At 38.4% G+C, this 25,524-nt stretch overlaps 1 protein-coding gene across 1 annotated transcript in view; it reads right to left on the reverse strand.

Annotated features, from left to right (window-relative positions):
* Positions 1 to 20,468, reverse strand: part of MEDAG (mesenteric estrogen dependent adipogenesis) — a 29,973-nt gene extending 9,505 nt beyond the window's left edge. The window contains exon 1 of the mRNA XM_074216107.1: positions 19,699 to 20,468. Coding sequence (XP_074072208.1) covers positions 19,699 to 20,012 — 314 coding nt within the window. The 5' untranslated portion in view covers positions 20,013 to 20,468. The remainder of the gene's footprint in view (positions 1 to 19,698) is intronic.
* Positions 20,469 to 25,524: the final 5,056 nt, after the last annotated feature.

A 25,524-nucleotide genomic window follows, 5' to 3' on the forward strand; every position in this document is an offset into this window, starting at 1 on the left:
TTGGAGCTGGGAGGGAACTTGCTGTTTTTCTTCTTTATATCTCCATAGCTGGCACAAAGGAACTGCTTAAAATTAAATGTTTATTTAATGACTAACTGACATCTGAGATCATCTCTTTTAATACTGGGATCCTCCTACCCATTCCTGGGATCTTCTACTATATTCCCAACATGTAGTCCTCTAGATTCACAGGGAGGAAAAAAAACCATCCATTTTATTTTCATTCATCTCTGAGTTTTAGGAGATGATTCCTTATATTGGAGTAAAAATTCTGTATTTCTGTAACTTCTACCAATTAGTCCTCCTCTCAGCTGTCAAAGTGATCAGGGTAAGTCTCAGGTCTGACTATGTCACCCCTAACTCAATAAACCTCTATGGTTCACTTCACTATTTCTTCCAGGATCAAATCTACTGGGTTTTTTGGGGTTTTTTTGGTAAGGCAAATGGGTTTAAGTGGCTTACCTAAGACCACACAGCTAGGTAATTATTTAGTGTCTGAGGTCAGATTTGAACCCAGACACTCCTGACTCGAGGGCCGGTGCTTTATCCACTGCACCACCTAGCCGCCCCCCAGGATCAAATCTAAAAAGATTCTGTTTAGCTTTTAAGACCCTTCAGAACTTGGTTTCATCCTAGCTTTCCAAGTCTTTTTTTTTTTTTTATCCCATGAACTCTACTAATCTAAGCAGCTATTTCCTTGTTCCTCAAACAAGACACTCCAACTCCCCACACCTTTTGATGGCTCCCTCCCTGTACGGAAAGGGTAATGTTCTACCTCCTAGATTTCCTGGCTTCCTTCAATACTGATGAAATCCTATCTTCTACAAAAGGGCTTTCCTGGTATGGTCTCTCCTCTTCTTCTCTATCCCTCTTCCCAGTTGTTTATTATTTTTTTTTTTGAGATTACCTTGCATTTACACTGTAGATTTTGCAATACAATTAGTTGTATGTTTGTTGTCTTTCAGCCATAGAATGTAGGCACCTTAAGGGCTGAGTCTAAGTTTTTGCCCTTCTTTGCATCCTCCAAGACTTAGGATAGTGCCTATCACAGTCAGATCTGAAAAAAAAATACTTTTTGATTGTCTTCTTCCTTTTGGATATACAGAGAGTAAGTCTCCATCAGTGATGGGAAACTTTCAGGTCTCAGGTTATATACAGATTATGTTCTTCAGGGTGAAGATTTTGCATATTTCCTAAAAAAGACAAATTGAATAGCACTGACTACAGATCTATAGTTAAGTAAAATGGCTGAGCTTTTTTTCTGGGATTTTGAGGAATAACCCCTTTTTATTTTCCTTGACCTCCGATAGAAGTCTTGTAATACAATTACACCCAGTTCAATGAATACAATTACACTCAGTTCTACTGTTCAAACTGAGCATTATGCAATGTGAAGGTCCTGCTGTGAATCAACATTTTGACATATGACTAGAAGCAAAGCATGCCTGTGATCACAGAGGACAGACACTTACTTAAAACATCAATCAAAGCTGAAAACACCAATGTTGGAGCCAAAAAACCAAGTTCTCTGCTCATTTGTGTCTGGCTCCTCACAGCCACATTTGAGGTTTTCTTGGCAAAGATACCGGAATGGTTTGCCATTTTCTTCTCCCACTTTTTTTACAGATGAGGAAACCAAGGCAAATGGGGTTAAGTGACTTGCCCTGGTCACAATGTCCGAGGCTGGATTTGAATTAAAAAAGATGAGTTTTCTTTCCTGACTCCAGGTCCTGTGCTCTATCCACTGAGTTACCTACATTCCCTTAAAATATTTTAAAATTTTATTTATGACATTTTTTCATAAATTAGTAGGAAAGCAAACATTTTAAAGGAATTAAATTGCATTTGCTTTGCTTTTTTTTTCAAAAGTGCTTTGGTTGGTTTATTATAAAGATATGTAATAGGGGCAGCTAGGTGGTGCAGTGGATTGAGTGCCTTGAAGTCAGGAGGACCTGAGTTCAAATCCAGCCTCAGACACTTAATAATTTTCTTGCTGTGTGACCCTGGGCAAGTCACTTAACCCCATTGCCTTAAATTAAAATTAGATAGATAAATAGATAGATAGATAGATAGATAGATAGATAAATAGATAGATAGATATAGATATAGATAGATAGATATCTAATGGCAGAAAGTCCTTTCAGGAAGCTCCAAAATCTCCATCCAAATTCTGTGACTGACACCTTTTATTTGTTTGGTTTATTTTGCTTTTGGATGCTTTTGATGTTTATGCATCATGGAAAAAAATATTTGGTGTATTTATTCAATCCACATAATTTCCAACATTTAAGACAATATGCTACCTAATAGAATATTCTGGACATGATTTCTAATGGAAAAAATATTTAATAACTAGTTACAAATAGTGTTTTAAGATTTTAGAGTACTTTACATATATTATTTCATTTTTTATTCTCACAATAACCCTTTGAGGTAAGTACTTTTATTATCCTCAATTTTAGAAGATAAAACTGAATTTGAGGATAAGTGATTTACCCAAGGTCATACAGCTAGCACATGGTCTAAGGAAAGATTTTAACTCAGGTCTTCCTGACTCAAATGCAGTCCTTAGTCCATGAACCAAAAAAGCTTATGTCTCTAGTCTAATCTATGTTCTACATGACAATCCTTGAAGTATTTATAAACAATTATGACCCACCTCATGTTGTCAAAGTAAATATTCCCAGTCCCTTTGGTCATTCCTTAAATGATAGTATTTATACTCTTCTTTGCTGATGTATATCAAGGCTCATAAGATTTAATCTATGACTGAAAGAGACCTTAGTGACCATCTCATTTTAGTTTGAAGAAACTGAGACACAGACAGGTTAAGTGATAAGTACAAAGTCACACAGTCAACATTGTTTTTAAAATCACACACCTGAATCAAACAATATACCCCCTCCCCACAAAACTCCAATTCAAAATATAGTAGAGGGAGGTCTGTGGGGTGTGAGAGATTTGGAGGGCTTTACACATGTGTGTAGGGGATGGGAAGGGATATGTGTGTGTATGTGTACATCACATAATATGCTTTTTAATCCACATGTTTTCCTACCTTGTTTTGTACAGCTGGGTTTAACTTAGATACAGAGGTATCCTTTATGCATGTAATTTTGTTCCACTTGAGCTCATCATATCAACCTATTAAGTTCTTGTAAAATCTTGATTCTTGTAAAAAAAAATTGGGGGATGGAAAAGAGATATGACTGCAGCCATTCCATTGAGCCTGATTCTCACTCCTGTCTGAATTCTGAGGTAGGGTTAGTTGATTGAGGCTAATCAGGGAGAATTGAAGGGTGCCAAGGAAGTTTGCAAGCTGTTGGATTAGAGAGAAAGGTGATGGGCATGAAACTAGCCTAGACATAAAAATGCCTAAGAATTCATTTATTTAGAGGAAGAGGACTGAGATTTGGGAGTTCTTGACTAGAAGAGGCTGAGAAATGGGGCTTTCATTTATTTATGGTCACCTCCTATGGTGTCATAAAGATTCACATAAGCAGGTCATGATGTGCTTATTCTTGTACCCAGGAAAGTGTTGTAGAGTACAGAAAGCAAGGACCGGGGAATCTTCAGAAGCAGATTCTATTTGGTACATTTATCTGAAATAATTAAACTTGCCTCCTACTCCATTCTAGGAAAAAAAAGAGTGTATGGGGAAAACTGTGGGCAGGTAAGTTAATAAGAGTACAGGGCTTGGAGTCAGGAAGACTTATCTTCCTAAGTTCAGATTTGTTAGCTATGTGACTCTGGACAAGTCACTTATCCTATTTGATTCAGTTTCTTCATCTGTAAAATAAGCTGGAGAAGGAAACAGCTAGCTAATTCCCATATCTTTGCCAAAGAAAAAACCAAATGGGGTCAATGATTCAACAAGAAGGGCCACTGGGCAACTGAACATTTCTGTTATCCAGTTTATAGGCACACAAATGGCTTTAACCACCTCTACCAATACTTATATCTTTGGATAGATCTGTGATCTTAACAACCCATCTAATATCTCAACCAAAACAAAGTATTCCATGAGATTTATCCACATTCTCCCATAAAACCAACCTCACTGCACTTTGATAACCAAAACCCAATGAAAGGCTTTCTATGGAAATCAGCAGACCCTTTCTCTCCATCCTATGGGTTTCAGTATTCCTACTTAGAGGGTTCCCTTCCAACTGGATCAGTTCTGTTCCCATGAAATAAATTGTTCCCTCAAAGTTGATACTTTCATCATGTTTTCACAAAACCAATGAATGATGTTAATAGGGCAAATCTGTGTTTGTATTAGCTTTTCTGTCATCTTTAAATTAGGCAACCATGTCAATTATCATCATTTATCAAATCAATATAATACTAATTCTGAAATATTTATCAACTTCCCATTTCTTCAAAACATCCTTCCCTGGCCAACACCCCAACCCAATCCCATCTATATGTACGGTTTTCCCATATTGCGATTTAAGTACCCTGAAAATAGAGACTATCCATGAAACACTATTGTTCTATTAGAAAACAGGAGGGATGGGAATTCAGGGAAGCCTGGAGGGATTTGCATGAATGGATGCTGAGTGAGATGAGCAGAACCAGAAAAACATCGTACACCCTAATAGCAACATGGGGGTGATGATCAACCTTGATGGACTTGCTCATTCCATCAGTGCAACAATCAGGGACAATTTGGGGCTCTCTACAATGGAGAATACCATCTGTATCCAGAGAAAGAACTGTGGAGTTTGAACAAAGACCAAGGACTATTACCTTTAATTTAGAAATATCTGATATCTTATTGTCTGATCTTGCTATCTCCTATACTTTTTTATGTTTCTTTTATGTTTCTTCCTTAAAGATATGATTTCTCTCTCATCACATTCAATTTGAATCAATGTATACCATGGAAACAATGTAAAGACTGGCAAATTGCCTTCTGTGGGGGTGGGTTGGGGGGGGGAAGTAAGATTGGGGAAAATTGTAAAGCAAAATAAATAAAATCTTTATAACTAAAAAAAAGAAAATAGACTATCTCTTTATATTTGTATTCTCAGCACTTAGACACTTAGCACTTATCAAAGGCTATTCTTTCATTCATAATCTAATTGTTGAAAAACATTTTTGAACCAGACAGAATCAAGAATGGGCTATTATATAATGATATCTATGATTAATATAACTCTAAGGTATACAAATATATTTTCCTCATTTAATCCTCCCAACAAACCTCTAAGGTAGGGTGCTTTTATTATCAACATTTTTACAGAAGAAGAAGAAGAAACTAAGACTGGGAGAGGTTAAGTTGCTCAGAGTCATATAGTTAGTAAGGGAATGATTCAGGATTTACATTCAGGTCTTCTGACTCCTAAGGTTCTCACTCTATCCACTACACCGCCTCGTGCCCTCTATAGACTATATAAAAGACTATAGCTTTTTATTCTGGACATGATTCCTGAAATAAGCCACAGATACATGGAACCAAATACACTGTTTCCCTACAGATTTATGGGCATGGTTGGCCAACACACCCCAACCCACTGAGGGAGTTCCCCATATGGCAAATCCAACTACAGTGCATATGGCAACAGGGATAGGACTGGTTATGGCAACAACACTGGTTCTCCTTGGCCATGATGCAGTCGATTTGTTCCCCTTATGTAAACATGGGCAGAGAAAACTTGGAATCATTTGTCTGTTGTTGGCTGCCTTTACAGGGTTTGACATGAAATTCATAGCCTTTCACTCTTGTATGAAGAGATGTTTCCCCTTTATGGAGAGACTATAGTTAGTTCAAAGGTCATACAGCTTTCATGGACTGCTATGAGACAGGCCTGTGAGTCAATGGAGTCAAGAAAAATCAGCCCCCATGACAAAACAGGGTTCTTCCTGCTACTATAATTTTCTACTTTAAAAATATCCCTTTCTCTCCTCAGAATCCTATTCCATTAATATAACTGTTTTTCACAAGGTTTGGTTTGCACTTAAACTTGATCCTTTGCTACTTTAAACACCTCCTTGACTTCACTCTATCCCCCCTTTGAAATAAAAGAAATCTCTAACTTATAAAGTTCCTGTAAACCCAAAAGTCTCTAAAAGTTGAATGGTTGAAACTTAGAATTCATTTTTCTCAATATCATGCAAAAATGGTTAGATCACATGAATCCATACTATACTTCAAAAACCTGTTACTGCATATTCAGAGTATTTTTTTCTAGTACTCCTGCCTAATTGTGGAAACTCAGTAATGGAGGGACCCCCTGTAATGAGAATACAACTTAGAAAAAAAGATAAAATTGAACCAATTCTACTGAATAAAATATGGTAAATCTCAATGAAGAAATTATCAGAAGCTAAGAGAATAATCATTTCCCTCTAGTATTTTATGGAATACTTCATAATCAGAATTTATTTTAATGTATACATACAAGATGTGCCTCCCCTATTTGGGGCTCAATTCAAAGGAAAATGTAATCTCATTTCTTTTCTGACATGGCTGAGAGGGAATGAGGCATTCCTGTTAATCAAATAGTCTGGTTAATAGAGAATATTTTTCAAATAATCCAAATACAAATGACCTTCCTTTGATGACTCAGAAAATATTTCAGGATTTTTCAAGGCCTTAGTGAAAATATTCTTGTTATTGAGTCCATTAATAGAAAATTCTAAATAACAGAACACTGTATCACAGTTTACTGGAAGTAGTTTGTTTCAGAGCACTACACATTGGTACAATAAAATGGCAGTGAAATAAAGGATTTAGGTAGGCCCTTGAATTTCATTATAATGAAATTTGAACTTTTAGAAAAAAATCTTTAATAAAGACCAGAAGAACAAAGAGGTAATAATAAGTCCTATAGCAATCTAGGCTTCCTGCATTTATATGCTTTAGGTTATTTTAGATGTGCATTGATTGACTACATTATGGACTAATTCTTTAATCTTTAATCAGTGAATATTTCTGAATTAAGAATGCAAATATTGCTTCCATGTATTTAATATTTATTATATTTGCTGAAGTTATCGTTAGTGATCAAAGTAAAGAGCCAAACTTGTGAAGGATCCATTAAAATATCTCTTCTTAAATAGCTTTTAACTTGATCCAAAAGTACTTCTGAGTTGTAAGTTTCTATGCTTGGCTTATGTTCAAAGAAAACAAGAATAAAAATTTATTAAACACCTACTATGTGTCACTCATTTTGTTAGGCACAAGTATCCTCATCTGTAAAATGAGCTGGAGAAGGAAATAGCAAACCACTCCAATATCTTTGCCAAGAAAACTGCAAAGGGAGTCACAAAGAGTCAGACTGAACAAGAAAAAAAAACACAACTCTATAATGAATTTCTTTCTCTTACATTTGAGAAAACAACTATATTTTTTATTAAAACCTGATTTCAGTGGATCTGTCATTTCATTATTGTAGGTAATAACATTATAACATTCAATGGTACAGATTATAACCAATCAATTAATCAGTCATTATCTATTAAGATCTTATTGCGTGGGGCAGCTAGGTGGCACAGTGGATAGAGTGCCGGCCCTGGAGTCAGGAGTACCTGAGTTCAAATTCGGCCTCAGACACTTAATAATAACCCCATTGCCTTGCCAAAAAAAAAAAAAAAAAAAACTTATTGTGTTGTTAGACACCTAAGATGTAAAGAAAATGCAAAAATAGACCCTGCCCTCAAGAAGCTAAGGTGTTAGGTGTCATTTGTCCTTCATTCTTGAAGAGGACCATGACATCAGGGATAACAGGTACATAAATAAGCACATAAAAGATACTCATAGAGCAAATGGAAGATAACTTTAGAAGAGCACACAGAAGTATCCCGGGGGTTAGGTGGGGGGGGAGGCAAGAAAGCCCCAATACAGAAGATAGTGAGCTGACCCTTAGGTCAGGGCTTCTGAAACAGGTGAGGAAGGAGAAAAATCCAGGTATTAGGAATAGACATAAAGAGAGAAGATAGGCCATCATTGGAGAGAATTAACAAGCAGGTTAGTCTGAATGGACCACAGAGTGATGGAGGGAAAATATGTTAAAATACTAGAAAGATATGGAAGGCACAGATTGTGAAGAGCTTTAAATGTCAAATAGAGAAATTTATATTTCATCCTGAAAGTAAAAGGAACTTTTGGAGTTCACTGAATAGAGGGCGTGATCAGACCTATATTTTAAGAAAAATACTTTGTAGCTGTACTGAAGGTGAACTGAAGTGAGCAGAAACTTGAGACAGAAAGTCCAACTAGAAGGCCATAGTTCAGGTGAGATGTGATCTAAAAGGGTCTGATCTAATTTGGTGGCTATGTGAGTAAGGGAAAGGAAACAGATGGGAAAATGTCCTGGAGTTTGAAATTACAAGGATTGGTAAATAATGGATATATATATATATAGGGTGAGTGAGGAATTGAAGATGACATGGAGGTTGTGATGTTGAGTGATTGGAAAAATGGTGGTACCCTCAGTAGTAATAGGGAGTTTTGAAGAGAGGAGTGTTTTTGGGAAAAGACAAGAAGTTCTATTTTAGACATGCTGAGTTTAAGATGCTTATGGAATATCAAGTTTTAAGCCTTTAATAAGGACCTGCAAATGCAGAAACAGTAATGAGGAGAGAAACTAGGGATGGATAAAGAAGATAAATCTGAGAATTGGGGGGGGCAGCTAGATATCTCAGTGGCCCTGGAGTCAGGAGAACCCAAGTTCATATCCAGCCTCAGACACTTAATAATTACCTAACTGTGTGACCTTAGACAAGTCACTTAACCCCATTGCCTTGAAAAAATTAATTGTCATTATACAGATAATAATTGGACCTATTGAATTTAATAAGGCAGAGAGAAGAGGGCCTAAGAGAGAGAGCCTTAGGGAATAACCACAGTTCCTAAATGTAACATGAATACCAGAAAAGGAGACTGAGAGTAGTCAGACAAGTAAGAAAAGAATTTAAAGAAAGAAGAAAATCATGAAAACCCAGAGAGAAGAAAATATTCAGGAGGAGAAGGTGGTCAAAACTATCAAATGCTATAGAGTTAGAGAAACATGAAAACTAAGAAAAGATAATATATGAGAATTAAGATAGAGGGCAGCTTAAGTTGAATGATGAGAAGAAGCCAGATTTCAGGCTAGTTTAGAAGCAAGAAATTGGAGCAGGGAGAACAGACTATTTTTCCAAGGAATTTAGCAGAGAAGAGGAGGAGAAAAAAGATGGTCAGAACCAGTGAGAGGCTTTTTTGATTTGGGCATGTTTAAAGGCAGCAGAAACAATTATCTAAGGAGAGATTGAAGATAAGCCTAAATATGGGGAAGATAGGAGAGGAATTTTGTTGAAGATGGGTTGGGATGAGATCAAGGAAGGATGAGATCAAAGGTGGATCGAAGTTGGCCTTGGAAAGCAGAAAGGACACCTCATCACTACAGACTGAAGGAGGATGTAGTGGGAAGTCAGAGAACATGAGGTGAGGAGGAGGGAAGAAAATGGAGCTCTTGGCAAATGAAGTGTATGAGGTGTTGTAGTCAGCAAAGATGGCTGGGGGAGGGTAGCCATGGTAGTTTTGAGGAAAGAATACAAGGTTTGGAACAAATGCTGCAGTGAGTAGGAGAGATTCTGGAAAGAATAGTCTACAATATCAAGAATATGACTAATCCAGTGTGTAGCTGACATAGAGTGAAGGAGTCAATTGTAAGAGTTTAAGTAGACTGAGTAATTGGAAAATAAGGGCATTTGGGAGAGCATTAATATGTATGCTGAATGGCTAATCTGAAAATATAAAATGGATATAAAGTGCTTTCCTTCTCAAATGGGTGGGGGAGGGACTGAAGGGAAGGAGATAATTTGGAACTCTAAAAAAATGTTAAAAAAACAAAAATTATAAAGAAAAATATGCATGTTAAAATCTTCTAGATTGAGGAGAGGAATTGGGATAAAGAGGAAGATTGAGCCACACACACTGAATTCATTGGGAATTAGGTAATAAACTTGGTTGGAATAAACCTCAAAAAGGGAATCAATGAAAGAAGAGTCTAAGAGTAGCAATGGGGAGCAAGAATTATTCTAATCCCCTATCATGGCCAATGAATGAGTAGAGGGTAGGGGGTAGGAGTAAAAGTGTAGTCAATTCTGGAAAAGGGATGACAATGGATGGCCTATCATCCTGGGAGGACCAGGTCTCAATGAATGCCAGAAAATGGAAGGAGCAAGAGAGGAAATAATATAAGATGGAGGGAAGTTTGTGTTATGAAACATAGTCAAAGGGGTAATTAGATCTGGAATGGGACACAGGAGTAGGATGTGGAAGAAGGGTTTATGTGGATGCAAATAAAGTAATATACATGGATAGTGGACTGATGAAGGGATTGTTCTTCAATAGGCAGGGATTGAGTACCACAAAGATAAGGAAAGTAAGTGGGGGGGGGGCTGGAATATGCTAACTATGGGGAATGAGTCTAAGTAAGTTGAAGTACAGAAGCAACTAGGTGGCACAGTGGATAAAAGCATTGGGCCTGAAGTCACAAAGACCTGAGTTTAAATCCTACCTCAGACACTTACTAGTTGGTTGACCCTGAGCAAGTCACTTAACCTCTGCCTACCCCAATTTCCTCAACTGTAAAATGGGAATAATAACAGCACATCCTGCAAAGGGTTATTGTGAGAATAAAATGAGATATTATTGGAAAACATTTAGCACAGTTCACATTGTAGGCACTTCACTTAATAAATGTTTGCTTAACAATGCAGGTTCCAGATTGACCCTTCAGATTACACCTTCTCATCTGTGTAAGCCTCACGTATGTCTTCCCATAAACCTTCCATGGATAGGCTACACATCTCCTGACAGATTGTCCCATCAGCGGGCCATATGGACCTTCAATCAGCAATTGTGCTCTTGCTGAATGACACCCTCAAGTTCTTGTCCAACCATACAGTTCTCTGGCATCCTTTATCCCACTTGAGCAAGTCTTCATTACTAATATATGACAACATGCTAATGTCCAACATGTGTCTCTCCTTTGCCCTTTGGGTAACCCTCAACACTGCAATATTAATACTTTAGGGATTGTGGTATTACATGAATCACAAAAACACTTCTTCATAGGAAGACTATCAATGCTACAAATGTAGAATCTTGCTTCAGGAAGTAGCCTGGGATCATAGAAAGCACTGTACAATCTCTCAAAGGTTAGTCAGTTTACTAACAAAGACCTATTCAACTCTAGACTAATTCCTGTCCAAGATTAACTGAGAGAACAATGCTATTATGGGTTATCTCCCTAAATGCATATCCCTTTCTTTTTTCTCTTTTATTTATTTTTTCCCAATTACATGCAAAGATAGTCTTCAAAAATCATCCTTTTGCAAGCTTTTGAGTTCTACATTTTTCTACCACCCTCCCTTTCCCATGGCAGCAAACAATCCAAAATAAGCTGTACGTGTAAAATTGTATTAAACATATTTCAATATTAGACATTTTGTGAAAAAGGAATTAGAACTAAGGGGGGGAAACATAAGGAAGAAAAAACATAAAAGAAGTTTTAAAAAATGAACAGAATATGCTTTGATCTGTATTCAGAATCCATAATTTTTTCTCTGCATGTGGATGGCATTTTCCTTAACAGCTCTCTAAGTATTGTCCTTGATCCCTGAACTGCTGAGAGGAGCCATGTCTATCATAGTTGATCATCTCACAATGTTGTTGCTAATGTGTACAATGTTCTACTGTTTCTGTTCATTTCATTCAGCATCAGTGCTGCAAATCCATCTTAAATAACAGCTATTCTTTTTTGTTTGTTTGTTTGATTATCTGTTGCTGGAACACACAAAACAAGAAATTTTCTTCATCCACTTATTTCATCCTTGGAAGATAGGGTGACAGGAGAATTTCTGTCTGTGGTTACAGTCTCTTGCTGCACTATAAGAGAAAGACTGTGATGGAAAGGAATTCCAGCTCTGACTTCTTGCCCTCCTTATGATAAAAACAGAACACTGCCCCAGTGTTAATTTTGAGTTTTGAGATATTGCTCCTGGAAGCTCAAAGGTAACATTGTCTGCAAAATCAAGACTGGGGAAAGAAACCATAGCTCCTTTTGACCAGCTGGTGGGTGTCCTTATCTTATTTCCAGGTTCTTATACCCCTATCTTGCTGTCTGTAAAATTCTATTTATCTATTCCCTTTCTATATAAGCTTGTAGAAGTTGATGTTCCACGATCTTTGACTTTTTTTTACAGTTGAGGCTTCACACTGAATGTAAATGAAAACTGAAGATAACTATCTCTGCTTTGATTCAGTAGTTGGCAACAATATCTAATCAATAGATCCCTTGGATAATTTTTATCACAGTAGGAATGCAAAAATGAAACCAGTCTCAGTGCCTCCCAACCTTCAAGGAGCTAAATAAGTATGACAAGGTTCACTCCCTCAAGTAACAACTGTATTCCAAAGAATTACTCAGCCCCAACTTCTTTGCTAGAAGTAATATATTACATTGACCAAAAATATGTCGGTGCTTTGGAAAACTGAATAAAATTCACTGGTAGCTTATAGACCTGTGGTAAGATAACATCTGGAGGATGAGAAAGCAAGGGAACTCTCCAACATCTTCTCAGTTACAGGAAACACCTGGGCAAGACAGTGATTAAAAGACACTGAAGAATTAAACAAGAGAGCCTCATTATAATTCCAACAAATGAGGAATACTTAATAAGGTCATCTCCTCAAAGCTGTAACTTTCAGACCCTGCAACATCTCCAAGATAATCTAGAGAAATAAAATCTATTGTGTATGCCATAGGACCTTAAGAAGTTCAGAATCATTGCTCATATTTACATAGAAGTTTGAGATTTGCAAATTAATTGACATTTATCATCTCAAACCAATTCTTCAGGGGAGGATTTATTAATATACCCATTTTACAGATAAAGAAAGTGAGGCTTTGCTAATCTACCCAGATCCACAGTGTTAGAAGCAGAACCCAAATTGGACTTCAAGTCCAACATTCTATCTATTAACCATAGGAAAAAAACTACAAAAACAGGATGGTTTTTCTCCTTGTAAAGCTTATTTACGTTCTTCTAAAATAATAACCAATATATTATTAACTCACATTTCTCTATCTGACCAAAACATCACACCATTTCATCTTTCCCTGTGCCTCAATCTTCCTCAACCTGTTTCTAGCAATGATCCTGTTGGGCAATCCCTTCTGCTTTGGATTCATTTTCCTCTCTTCTTAATCTTGACCCCAAAGTTCAGTTATGCACTGCTCCCTCTTCTAAAATCCCATCAAGCTATCACACAGTTGTCCATAATCCATAACTCTAAAAAACCCTATATTCAATTAGCCCTGTCCTCTTCCTTTTTTGTTTTTACTCATACTGTTGAACTAGAGGAAGTCTCACCACCCTGATGATGGGGGCCCTTACAAAGTCATGGTTTCTGGTCTCAACTGAGTCCTTACTGTAACATGGCAATTCATTTATTCTTTGTTAACAGACTTCACTATTACCCTATTATAACAACCATTCCTGAGAACTCTGACTCTGTAGTCAAAGAACCTAACCAGCCTCTGCTTTTTTTTAGGTTTTTGCAAGGCAAATGGGGTTAAGTGGCTTGCCCAAGGCCACACAGCTAGGTAATTATTAAGTGTCTGAGGCCACTAGGCTGGTGCTCTATCCACTGTGCCACCTAGCCACCCTAGCCTCTGCTTCTGATACCTACAAATTGTGTGATCTTTCTAGCCCCTTTGCATTCTGGATTTTGTTATCACTACTCAACTGAAACTGATCTCTCCAAATTATCAGAAATTTCTTAATTGTCACAAAGTCTCTTCTTATTTCCCATCTTCCAATAGACCATTCTGAACCTCTGACATTATGGACTACCCTCTCCTCCTTGGAATTTCATGACACAAATGTATCCCAATTTTCCTCCAATCTGTTTGACCAATTCTCAGAAGCTATTTCTTTAGATCAGCATCCAGCTCCTGTCCCCAACATGAAGGTATCCCCAGTTTATTAGTTCATATGAATTCAAATATTACCTCCAACACATGTGTTATCTTTATCCCTATATCCTTCCTGAACTCCAGTTTTGTGTCTCTATCAGTTGGACATTTCCACCTGTATGTACTGTAAGGCATATTAAAATCCATGCCCTCAAGTGAAGTGAGCAGAACCAAGAGAACCTTGTACATAGTATCAGCAAGGTTGTACATGACTTAGCCATTCTCATGCAATACAATGATCCAAAACAATTCCAAAAGACTTATTCTAAAAAATGTTATCTCCTAAGAAAGAACTGATGGAAGTCTGAATGCAGATTAAAGCACATTTTCAAAAAAGTTTTATTTTTCCCTGTGATTTTTTTCAGTCTGTTTTTTCAAAACATGGCTAAAAAGTCTTGTATGACTGTATATATATATATATATATATATATATATATATATATATATATATATATATATAAAATTTATATCAAATTGCTCATCTTCTTAAGGAGGAGAGAGCAAGAGAAGGGAGAAAGAGAATTTGGAGCTCAAAATTTTAAAAAATGAATGTTAAACATAAGCAAGGTGGCAAAGTAGATAGAGTACAGGCCCTGGAGTCAGGAAGACCTGAATTCAAATTTAGCCTCAGATACTTGATAATTACCTAGCTGTGTGACCTTGGGCAAGTCACTTAGCCCCATTGCCTTGCAAAAAACCAGAAGTTTAAAAATGTTTTTGTAATTGAGAAAAATAAAATGAGAGAAAGCAATCAATGCAACTCAAATAGAGCTCATTCTCTTTCCTGTTAAACTCTCTTCCTAACTTTTTTCTATCTTTTGAGAACACCACAATTTCTCCAGTCCCATCTTTACAAATTTCAACTTATCTTTCCCTTTATCCAATATCCAATATTTTACCAATTCTACCTCTACAACATCTTTCCTGCCCATCCCATTCTCCCATCATCATCAGGCACAGTTTTCACACTTAAAGGTTTGCATTAGTGGATTGAGCCATTATCATATCCATTCATTTCATTTATTCATAAATTCACTCATTCAACAAACATGCAATAAGAGAGTACTTTGACATAATCTTCTAGTAGTTTATAATCTAGCATGACCGATAAAAAAGTGTATACAAATTAATACAGAATAAAGTAAATGTGTAAAACACACAAGTCCTTCTTCAACATCCCAGGGCAACTTTAAATAAAAGAATAATTCTATCGTGTTTATATCATTTTAAAAACAGCTTCCAATAAGTTCAATTCAATCACCAAACATTAAGCTTCCATTAAGTTCAGGCAACTATGTAAGGTGCTCGACATGTAAGACAAAATGAAAAGCAAAACAGTACCTATCCTAAAGATACACATTCTACTGAAAGATATACTATCTATACAGATATGAAATTTCAATATAATTTGATGAGGAAGAAAGCAATGGTTCTTTACTTTTTTGTGTTTGTGTCATGAACCACTCTGGAAGATTGATGAAACCTATGGACCCCTTCTCAGGAAAATATTTGTTGCCTACATCCATAACTGAAGGAAATGTTCAATTCCTGTTAGAGATTAGTGGAAATAAAGATGTAACTTTTTCCCATATAAGTTCATTGAAATCTATCCATGGATCTCAAGCTAAGCATCTCTGTCAGGATCACGAAAGGCTTCCTGTATGAGATCCTTCCCGAGTTGAGCCTCAAAGAAGCAAAGGATTCCAAGAGGTAAAGGTAGAACACAAACCACGAATCTATACAAAGGCAGGAGATAGATTACTGAGTTTGGAAAATAATAATTTGACCAATTTGGCTGGCCCACTGAGTGCCAGAAGAAGAGTAATATGTCTAGAAAGACAGAATGGAGTCAAATTGTAAAAGACTTTAAATGTCAAAAAGAGAAATTTGAATCTTTCCTCAGAGACAACAGGGAACCTCTGAAGCTTCTTGAGCTGGAGAGTGACACGGTCTGACTTGTTATATAGGAGGATTACTTTTAGCAGCTATGAGGAAGATGAATTGGAAAGGGAAGACATTGGAAGTAAGAAGATCAATTAGGAAATTATTTGCAATAACAGTCCATGCAATAAGGGCTTGATGAGCATGATGGCCATTTAAGGAGGAAGAAGGAGATAAATATGAAAGAGGCCATAGAATTAGAGTTAATAAGATTTAGAAAGTAACTGGATGGAGAAAGGAAGTTTGAAGGAGAATGTTCCAACTCTTTATTGAATGGACACTTTACCCCTTTTGTCCTACTAGTGTTTTATGCATAAACACACACACAAACCATCACCACCACTCTTACCTTTCTGAATGTCCACTACTATCCCCCTCTCTATCTGGCTTTCTCTGTCTGTCTATAAATCCCTCTATCTCTCTGTCTTTGGCTCTGTCTCTGTCTCTGTCTCTCTCTTTTTGTCTGTCTTCTCTCTCTTTTGATCTTTCACTTTCCAGCTGACTTTACCTTGTTTTCTGTTGAGTTGAAGCAGCTGGAAGCTTTTTTTTATTAGTACTTTTCACTTATTGCCCACAGCTGCTCCCTTACTCTTTCAGTCCTGTTTATGTTACTGACCAGTTCTAAGGCATAACTCTTTCATACCTCACGGCTAGAATAGGGGGAAGCATAAAATAGATTAAGGTGTTGACATTTTAAATTGATTCAACAAAATGGTGGAACTGTCCATATTTTAGACAGATTTTACAATAGCTACCTTGGTCAAAGGAATTTTATATCTCTGTTTTTAGATTTTGGAAAGCAAGGGGAAATGGTGATGTTGCCTGTGGTTCAGTGGCTAGCACTGCACAAGGAATGCCCTTAAAGCTACAAGGGACAGTAGTGAGTATTGCCAACAGAAATAGGACTAAATCCATAGGCCTTGGCTTCTAAGTTCAGCCCTATAATCAAACTATCTGGGGCAGCTTAGGCAAATTGCCAACTGGTGTTGATCCTGTTTTGGAGACAGAATGCTGTAGTGGCTAGCCAGCCAACTTTTGAAGCTTTTGAAAGACCTGTCTTTAAGTACTATCTCTGGCACACACTGGCCATGGCACCCTAGGTAAGTCACTTTACAGTGACTCAGGGAATACTCAAAGTTCTTAATCTAGAATTCATGAACCCCAAAAGACTGTAAATAAATTTCAGGGATATATCAACTTGGAAATTTTAGTGTTTGGGATCAAATTTCAATATAATTTGTTTCCTTTGTAACCTGATTTCATTTTACACTTTAAAAATATGATTCTAAGAAGGGGTTTAGAAGTTTTGCCATACTACCTGCAGAGCTCATGACATAAACAAGGTTAAAAACCTCTACCCTAAGACTGTAAGGTGCAGAGCAGGTGCTAAAGAAGAAGAGGAAAGGGGAAGATAAATGGTAAGGGAAAGAAGAGAAAGAGGGTAAAAAAAGAGGAGGAAGAGGACTGGAGGATGAGTAGAAGGAAGAGGAAGAGAAGGAAGAAAGAGAAAAGAAGGGGGAGAATGAGGAAGGAGAAAGAAGAAGGGGAGGAAGGAGGAAAAGTGGAGAGGTAAGAAGAGAAGAAGGGATGAAAAAGAAGAAGAGGAAAAAAGAGCATGGGGAAGAGGAAGAGCATGTTTTCTTTTGTATTTATACTTGGATTTAGATTATCCTAAGATGGAAGGAAAATTGTTAAAAGCAAGAACTTACCAGAAGTGAGACAAATTAACAAATATGGGGGCGTGGGGGAGGGAAGAGAGAAAAACTTATTTTAAAAGACTAACATTATAGGTTCTTCAAAGAGAAAATGCATAAGCTCTTTGCAAATACTAATCATCACAATATCCCTAAGAGACAGGTTGGTGATAAAAAATGTTCATGCGTCAGGAAACATTTATCTAGTGAGAAGAGCCAACACAATCATTCATTTCTATCTATCTGCAAGAATAACTCATATTAGTGTTAAGTGGTAACTCCCTCTAAGTTCATGGAAGGGGCTAGCCAGTTTATGCACATCCTGGGCCTGCTCTACATACTTATTTTTAAAGAAAGCAACTTCACAATTTCTGAGCCAGACTTCTAACATGGCTCATTTTCATTACATTGGAGGCAAACCAATTGAGCATGCCCTTCATCTTACTCTTGAATTTTATTTCTTAGTAGCCTATGCTTAGGATGCTCTCCTCTTCCCAGCTCATCAAGCACCCTCTCTTCCATCATTTAGAACTTCAAGCTTTTCAATAAAAATGAGTGTCCTAAGTGGAAGGAAGCTGGATGTTTGCACAGCTGCCCTCTCCCTCCCTCTCCTATCTGGAATACTCTGCCTCCTGACCTCTTCCTCACAGAGTCCTACCCCCAGCCTTCATGACCCTGCTCCAGTGCCATTTTCCTAGATGAGAATTTTCCAGATTCCCTTAAGTAGTGGTGTCATCTCTCCTCCCTACCCACCAGATAATCTGCACATAATTTATACTTATTCTCTTTACATTTTACATTTACTTACCTGTTTACATACAGTTTCCTTCAATAAAAAAGTAAGTCCTTTCAGGACAGGGATCAATTCCTTTTTATCTTTGTCTCTTCTATGCCTGTCCCATAATAGTTAATTTGGAATTAAATTCTCCCACAATTCTATTCTGAACATACTAGTCAAGCAGTTTTCATTCCACAGTCTGCTGATCATTCACACTGCTATTTCATTAGTCCCTACCCACCTGAGGAAATCTCCTTACAATGCTGATCAGCAGCTTCTCTGAAACTTAGAGAATCATCTAGACAAGAGTGACTTACCCAGGATCACACAGCCAGTTATTTGTTGGCTGCAAGGACTAGAATGGAATTCTTTCTGTCTTAGAGAAGAGTTCTATGTCCACTCCTCTAAGCTATTTCTAAACAATAATAACACTTTTTTTTTTTAGGTTTTTGCAAAGCAAATGGGGTTAAGTGGCTTGCCCAAGGCCACACAGCTAGGTAATTATTAAGTGTCTGAGGTCAGATTTGAACTCAGGTACTCCTGACCCCAGGGCCGGTGTTCCATCCCCACTGTGACACCTTAGCTGCCCCAATAACCCTTTTTTTCAGTGAGCAGTAATCTGTCCAACTGGTTCCTCTTATTGCCTTTCCTTGGTTGTTTGTTTAAATTGTAAATTCCTGGTAAGCTGACATTTGAGTTTATTATGTATAGCATATACTCTTGTGGAAGCCCTAATAACTAGCACTTCAGAATGGAGCCACTTCCATATGCTCCCTGTGAAAGGATTTACAGAATCAGAATTGATCACTTCTTCCCTTAGGCCAGATCCTGGGCAGTTTAGATTTCTGTAGTGCTCCTGAGGCCTAAATTGGAGGTAGGCATTTCTCAACTGCCTATATTTCACCCAAAGGAACTCATTCCTTTTGATTCCAGCAATCCCAGTTAAAGATACAGTGCCCAGGAGTCTATTTGGATGAGGAAGGCTTCAAAGAAGGGGGTCACATATCCACCCAATTTTCCAAAACATAGAATTAGTGCTTTCCCAAGGACTTCGACATGTATGGGGAAAATGTAATGCAAAACACAGGAACTTTTTTTGGGAGGAAAAAGATGCAAAGGCTGCTAGACAAAGCAAGAAATCTTGAAATTTAGAAGTTGCCAGTGGGGGAAGCTTTAGGAGTCATCTAGGGGGATGGCTCAGCTGAGAAGGGAGAATAGAAATGAGAGCGTGGGTTGCTTTGGAAACCAGCGGAGTTCGGGGTTCTGGGGAAGCAAAGATGGGCTGTGGACATGGGCATGGGTCACCCACCTCTTTAAGTAGTTGTTGACTCTGTAGAGCTGCCTGTCCAGGCGCACGAAGCCGTCACAGAAGACGTTGAAGCCCCCACGTGGGGCCTCCTGAGGCCTAGGCCCCAGGACCAGGAGCTGGTCCCCTCGCAGCTGGAAGGAGCCAGGCTGCATGTGCAGCAGCTGCTGCAGGGGCAGCAGGGCCAGCTCGCAGTCACAGGTCCACAGGCTCCGAAGCTCCCCGGAGGAGATGGAGGTCAGGCTGGGCCGGGCTGCCTGGGGTCCCTCCTCTACCCCACTCCAGGCCGCCGGCTGCACACACCCTGCCACGGCCATTGCCCCTGTCGGTGTCCCTAAAAGTCCCACCACCGCCCTATCCAAGCCCGAAGATTCAAACCCCAGAGGGTGTAGGGAGCCTAGCAAGTCCACCCTTTGCAGGCCCCCTTTGTCTCCCCTCTCCTTTCTTCCTGCTCCTGACCTGAAGTGGGTGAGTTCTCAATTCCTGGAGGCTTGGCCTTGGGTATTAGACTGTCTCCTCTACCCCGTGGTAGAGCCACTCGGGGGCTGTATCCCTGGCCACTGCCTCCTCCCCCTCAGACTGGCCCTCACCTCGCAAAGCAACTGCCCAGTTAGGAGGGGGGAAAAGGAGCCCGGGGCTTAAGGAAGTCCTTTTATCCCTGCTAAGCTCGTCCCCCTTCCCCCTGCCCAGCCCACAGGCAGGACCCTAAACGTTGTGATTCCAAGTTATCATGGTCTTATGACTTGGCACAAGCTGACCTCGAAGTAGTGCTGTCAGCCAAGAGTTATTCATCTAGTCCGCAGTTTAGCATCCCTAGACTTGGGGGCCCCACCCCTGGCTGCAAGAGGCTGAGCCTCCCCCACCCCCGCCCGGTCCAAGGCACCAGAGCTCAGGACATCTGCGGGCGGGAGGAGGCAGACTCTGGCCAGCTGGCCCTAGCCCAAGAAACCACGGCCCCGTAACGACGATTGGTGCAATGCTTGGCCCAGTCTGCCTCAGGGTCCATTTATTTCATCCAGTCCCTACTGGGAGCCAAGCCTGTCTTCAGTTCTGGCAGAAAGCGTTCTTTTCCACTCACTCCTCCTTTTCTCCTGGGCCCTGGCTTTATGTTCACACCCTGACCCAGATTCAGTTCTCATCTGGAAAGCGTCCTTCCATGGAACGAATACATGGATGGCTTTCACTCACGCATCGCAAGTCACCCTCTTATGCTTTGTCCTAAGTTCTGGGGGCACAAAACAAAGACGACTTGGAAACAGTTCCTGCCCTCCAGGAGCTTGCATTCTATCAGGGAAAACAACATGTAGGTCTAAAACCCGATCAAAATAGACCCCAAATATCTGCCCCTGCGTGGAAGGTGGTGCCGGTGTGAGGATCAGAACTTGAGGAAAATGTGGGGTCGTGGAGTAAGGGGAAGAGGCCGTGGGAAATTCTAGGTATTGGAAGGAGACAGAAAATGGAATGACTTGAATCACCGACCTCAAATAAATCAAATAAATCAATTTGACTGAAATGGCTATGGCATGCAAGGGACTAATCCAAATCCTAAAGGATTGTTCCTAAGGCCCTCACTAACAATTTTGCTGATATGGAAATAATTCAACAAATATTTATTAAATGCCTAAGCGGTGGGGAAGATCGATCAATCAAAAAACTATTTATAGAGCACTTACAATGTGTAGGCACTGTGCTAATTAGTCATTGAAATGAAAGGATCCCTACCCTCAGGAACTTAAATTCTATCAAGGGAAAGCACATGAATATATTTATGTATATAGGAGGTAATATAGAGCTCCTTGTCAGATCTCAATTAGTATACAGTCTATTAGTGGGGATAAGACTTTTCCATAACAATAAAATACAAAATCGAATGATTCTAGTACAAGTAGGATAAAGTCCTATGAGAGCAGAAGAGAAAAAGGATCACTTCTTCAGGGTTCCTTTGCTTCACTGGAAGTCATTCTTTTCTGAAACAGAAGGAAAACTCTAAAATTGTCCCCTTAAAATTTGCAGAGGATGTTGATTTAGAACTGGAAGGAATCCTGTTAAGTTCCCTCTTATTGATGGTTGAGGAAATTGAAACCCAAAGAGATTCTTCTATGTGTCCAAGCTAACACATAGACAGGAACAGAACTGTTCTTCGGACTCCAAAAGCAGTCTTCTTTCCAGGACTCCCATGTTCATTATTAAGGGGGATGTCAACTGTAAATGTAGCTCTAAGAGCATAATTTGGCCCTCTGCTCCTCAGTGTGACATCTTCCAGCACAGTGATTAAGCCCAGCTGCTGCTTCCTTGCAATGAATAATAACTTCCCCATAGCTGGTATTAATATGCTCCTTAAAGTGGACAGAGCCTGGGGAGAGGGACTAGGACTGGGATTTCATCAGTGAAGGGAATTTCCTGATGAGAAAACTTTTGCCAAAGGGTCTACCAACTTAAAGTTTCTCAAAGTTACTGACATCACTGAAAGTTTAGTGATTTGCCTTGGGCCATAAGTCAGTATATATCAGAGGCAGGTATTTAACCCCTTAAATATATTCTTTGCATTAATTCACTAAGGATCAAAACAAGGTCAGAATGGAATAAAAGAAGCCATCCAGTTTCCTGGTGGATGTTTGACTTGTAGTTTCTACAATCACCTGAAATTCAACATAAACTACCCTTATCAGCTCTATTCAATTAGGTACCCACCTAACTTCTTTATCATTCAGCCCACCCGTCTTCTACTCCCCAAGGATATTGTAAGACTTTTTCCAAATGCTTTGCTGTGATCCATACATCATCCTCTGTCTGCAGTGTCCAGCTCATCTACCAATTTAGGAATCCTGTCCAAAAGAACAGGGAATTAGGTTAATTTAGTTATGACTCCAATGATGGATTCATCCAAGCTCTTGGGGATTCCCAAAATTTTAATAATGCATTCTAGAATTTGGTCAGCATTAAGCTCACCAGCTTCCAGAATACCCTTCCATTCCTGCTTGTTTTGGAAATTTGATCTATCTGATAATTGAAAAGAACTGCGTACTTTGATCTTGGTGTGGACAAGTCTTTTAGGAAGGGAGTGGTTTAGTGCTCTCTCCACCAGAGTCTACTCTGAGCAAGCATTTTATTTGCCCTCCTAGTGTTTGTCCATCTCCATTCCCTTGTGTTGCTTCAGGAAGTGTTCTCTAGCAGTGAACATCCTGAACTGAAATAATATAATGCTTAGGTTCACACACTCCACAGTTCTCTAACGCCCCATTCATCATGAAGTGCAACTGGGAAAAGATTAAAAACCATTGAAATCAGCAGTCTATGCTGCTTACTCCAACCTCATTTGAACTCTGACCCTCCTGAATCCCAAGTCAACAAGTCAACAAGCATTAATTAAATGCTTCCTATGGAACATGGAGAATACAAATCAGAAGCAACACAAAAGACAATCCTAGTTCTTGAGAAACTTCTATTCTAATGGAGGAAGTCAATACATAAAGGGACTTTGAAAGGGAGACAGAAAAGACTGTATGAAATAAGAAGAATCAGCAGTGGAGTTGGAGGAAAGAAAGACACACACACACACACACACACACATACACACACACACACACACAAACAGCACCTCTTTCACCCACTACATTTATTATCCTATCTTCAGTCCCGTGGCTCTTAATCTTTCCTCCATGACTTTTTTCAAGAATAATAGAGCAGTCTCTGAGGTACCACCTCACACCTCTCAGACTGGCCAATGTGACCAGAAAGGACAATGATCATTGTTGAAAGGGTTGTGAGAAATCTGGGACACTATTACAATGTTGGTGGAACTGTGAACTCATCCAATCTTTCTGGAGAGCAATTTGGAATTATTCCCAAAGGGCAATAAAAATGTGCATTTACTTTGATCCAGCAACACCACTACTGGGTCTATACCCTGAAGAGATCATGATAAAGGGTAAAAACATCACTTGTACAAAAATATTCATAGCAGCCCTGTTTGTGGTAGCAAAGAACTGGAAATCCATCAGTGAATATCCATCAGTTGGGGAATGGATGAACAAACTGTGGTATATATATGCTATGGAACTCTATTGCTCTATTAGAAACTAGGAGGGATGGGAATTCAGCAAGCCTGGAGGGATTTGCATGAACTGATGCTGAGCAAGATGAGCAGAACCACTGTACATCCTAACAGCAACATGGGGGTGATCATCAACCTTAATGGACATGCTCATTTCATCAGTGCAACAACCAGGGACAATTTGGGGCTATTTGCAGTGGAGAATACCATCTGTATCCAGAGAAAGAACTGTGAAGTTTGAACAAAGACCAAGGACTATTACCTTTAATTTAGGGCAAAAAACCTGATATCTTATTGTCTGATCTTGCTATGTCTTATACATTATGTTTCTTCCTTAAGGATATGATTTCTCTCTCATCGTGTTCAATTTGGATCAATGTATATAATGGAAACAATGTAAAGACTGGCATATTGCCTTCTGTGGGGGTGGGGGGAGGGAAGTAAGATTAGGAGAAAAATTGTAAAACTCAAAATAAATAAAATCTTTATAATTCAAAAAAAAGAATAACAGAGCAGCTCAGCAATCCTGGTTGTTGTGATTTTATATTCTTCAGAAGAAGGACATATGGATCTAATGGTTTAATCCCAACCAATGTCCCCTCTTGGGATCATAGATTGAGAGCCAGAAGAGAATTTTTTTTCACAACATACTTTTAAGTTTAATCTGAATTATTAACTTTTTCTCCAACATATTTTTTAAACTAACTCTCTCTCCATATATATATATATATATATATATATATATATATATACACATATATCTACACATAAATGCACATATATATATACATACACATACTATATATGTGTATTGTGAATCCTAAAATTGTAAAAACCTAAAAATAGGGTTAAAACAAAATTGACAGAAAATATAGTTTAGACATTTTTAAGTTTTATTCTCTAAGATCTTACCTCTAAACCTTAAGATGAAAGCCATTAAGAAAACCACCCCTTCAACTGGGAAAGAGTTGATTTTTATACAGAAACAGATGATAGTGAAAATCATTTATCTCTTTTGTAACCTAATTATGAAAGTTGTACAATATCTCTTCTCAAAACTGCTTCTTAATAGGTTTATTATATCCTTGTATAATACTTAGCAGTTCTCTTCTTGTTTCTTTCTTGCAGGACAATCTCCCAAGATCCTAATCATTGTCCTCCTAAATTTGTAATTAACAATAGGGAGAGTTATCTAGGGGCCTTAATTTCTTACTTACTGATATCTGAAGTCTGAGTACTCTCTGAAGAAATTAATCTTTTTACCAGGACTCTAATTTTGAGAAAATATTATACTCTGATAATTTAGATATATTATTTCCTCCCCAATTACATGTTAAAATAATTTTTAACACTTTTAAGCTTCAAATTTCAAATTCTTTCCCTCCCTTCCTCATTCCCCTCCACATCCCTGAGTCAGTAAACAATCTACTATAGGTTTTATGTATATATATATATATATATATATATATATATATATATATATATATATGAAATCATGTAAGACATTTCCAGTCATTTTGTACAAGAAATGAAATAAAAAGATTAAGACAGTGAAAAATAGCATGCTTACATTGTATTCAGAGAAAATCAGTCCTTTCTCTGGAGGCAGAAAGCACACTTCATCATTAGTACTTTGGGATTGTTTTGGATCATTGTATTGCTGAGAATAGCTGAGTCACTCACAATTCTTCATCAAACAATATGGCAGTTACTGTGTATAATGCTCTCGTGGTTCTTGTCACGTCACTTATTCTTATACTGTCATCCTGTAAGTT

This window comes from Macrotis lagotis, chromosome 1 (genome assembly GCF_037893015.1).
Source record: "Macrotis lagotis isolate mMagLag1 chromosome 1, bilby.v1.9.chrom.fasta, whole genome shotgun sequence".
Taxonomy (NCBI): domain Eukaryota; kingdom Metazoa; phylum Chordata; class Mammalia; order Peramelemorphia; family Peramelidae; genus Macrotis; species Macrotis lagotis.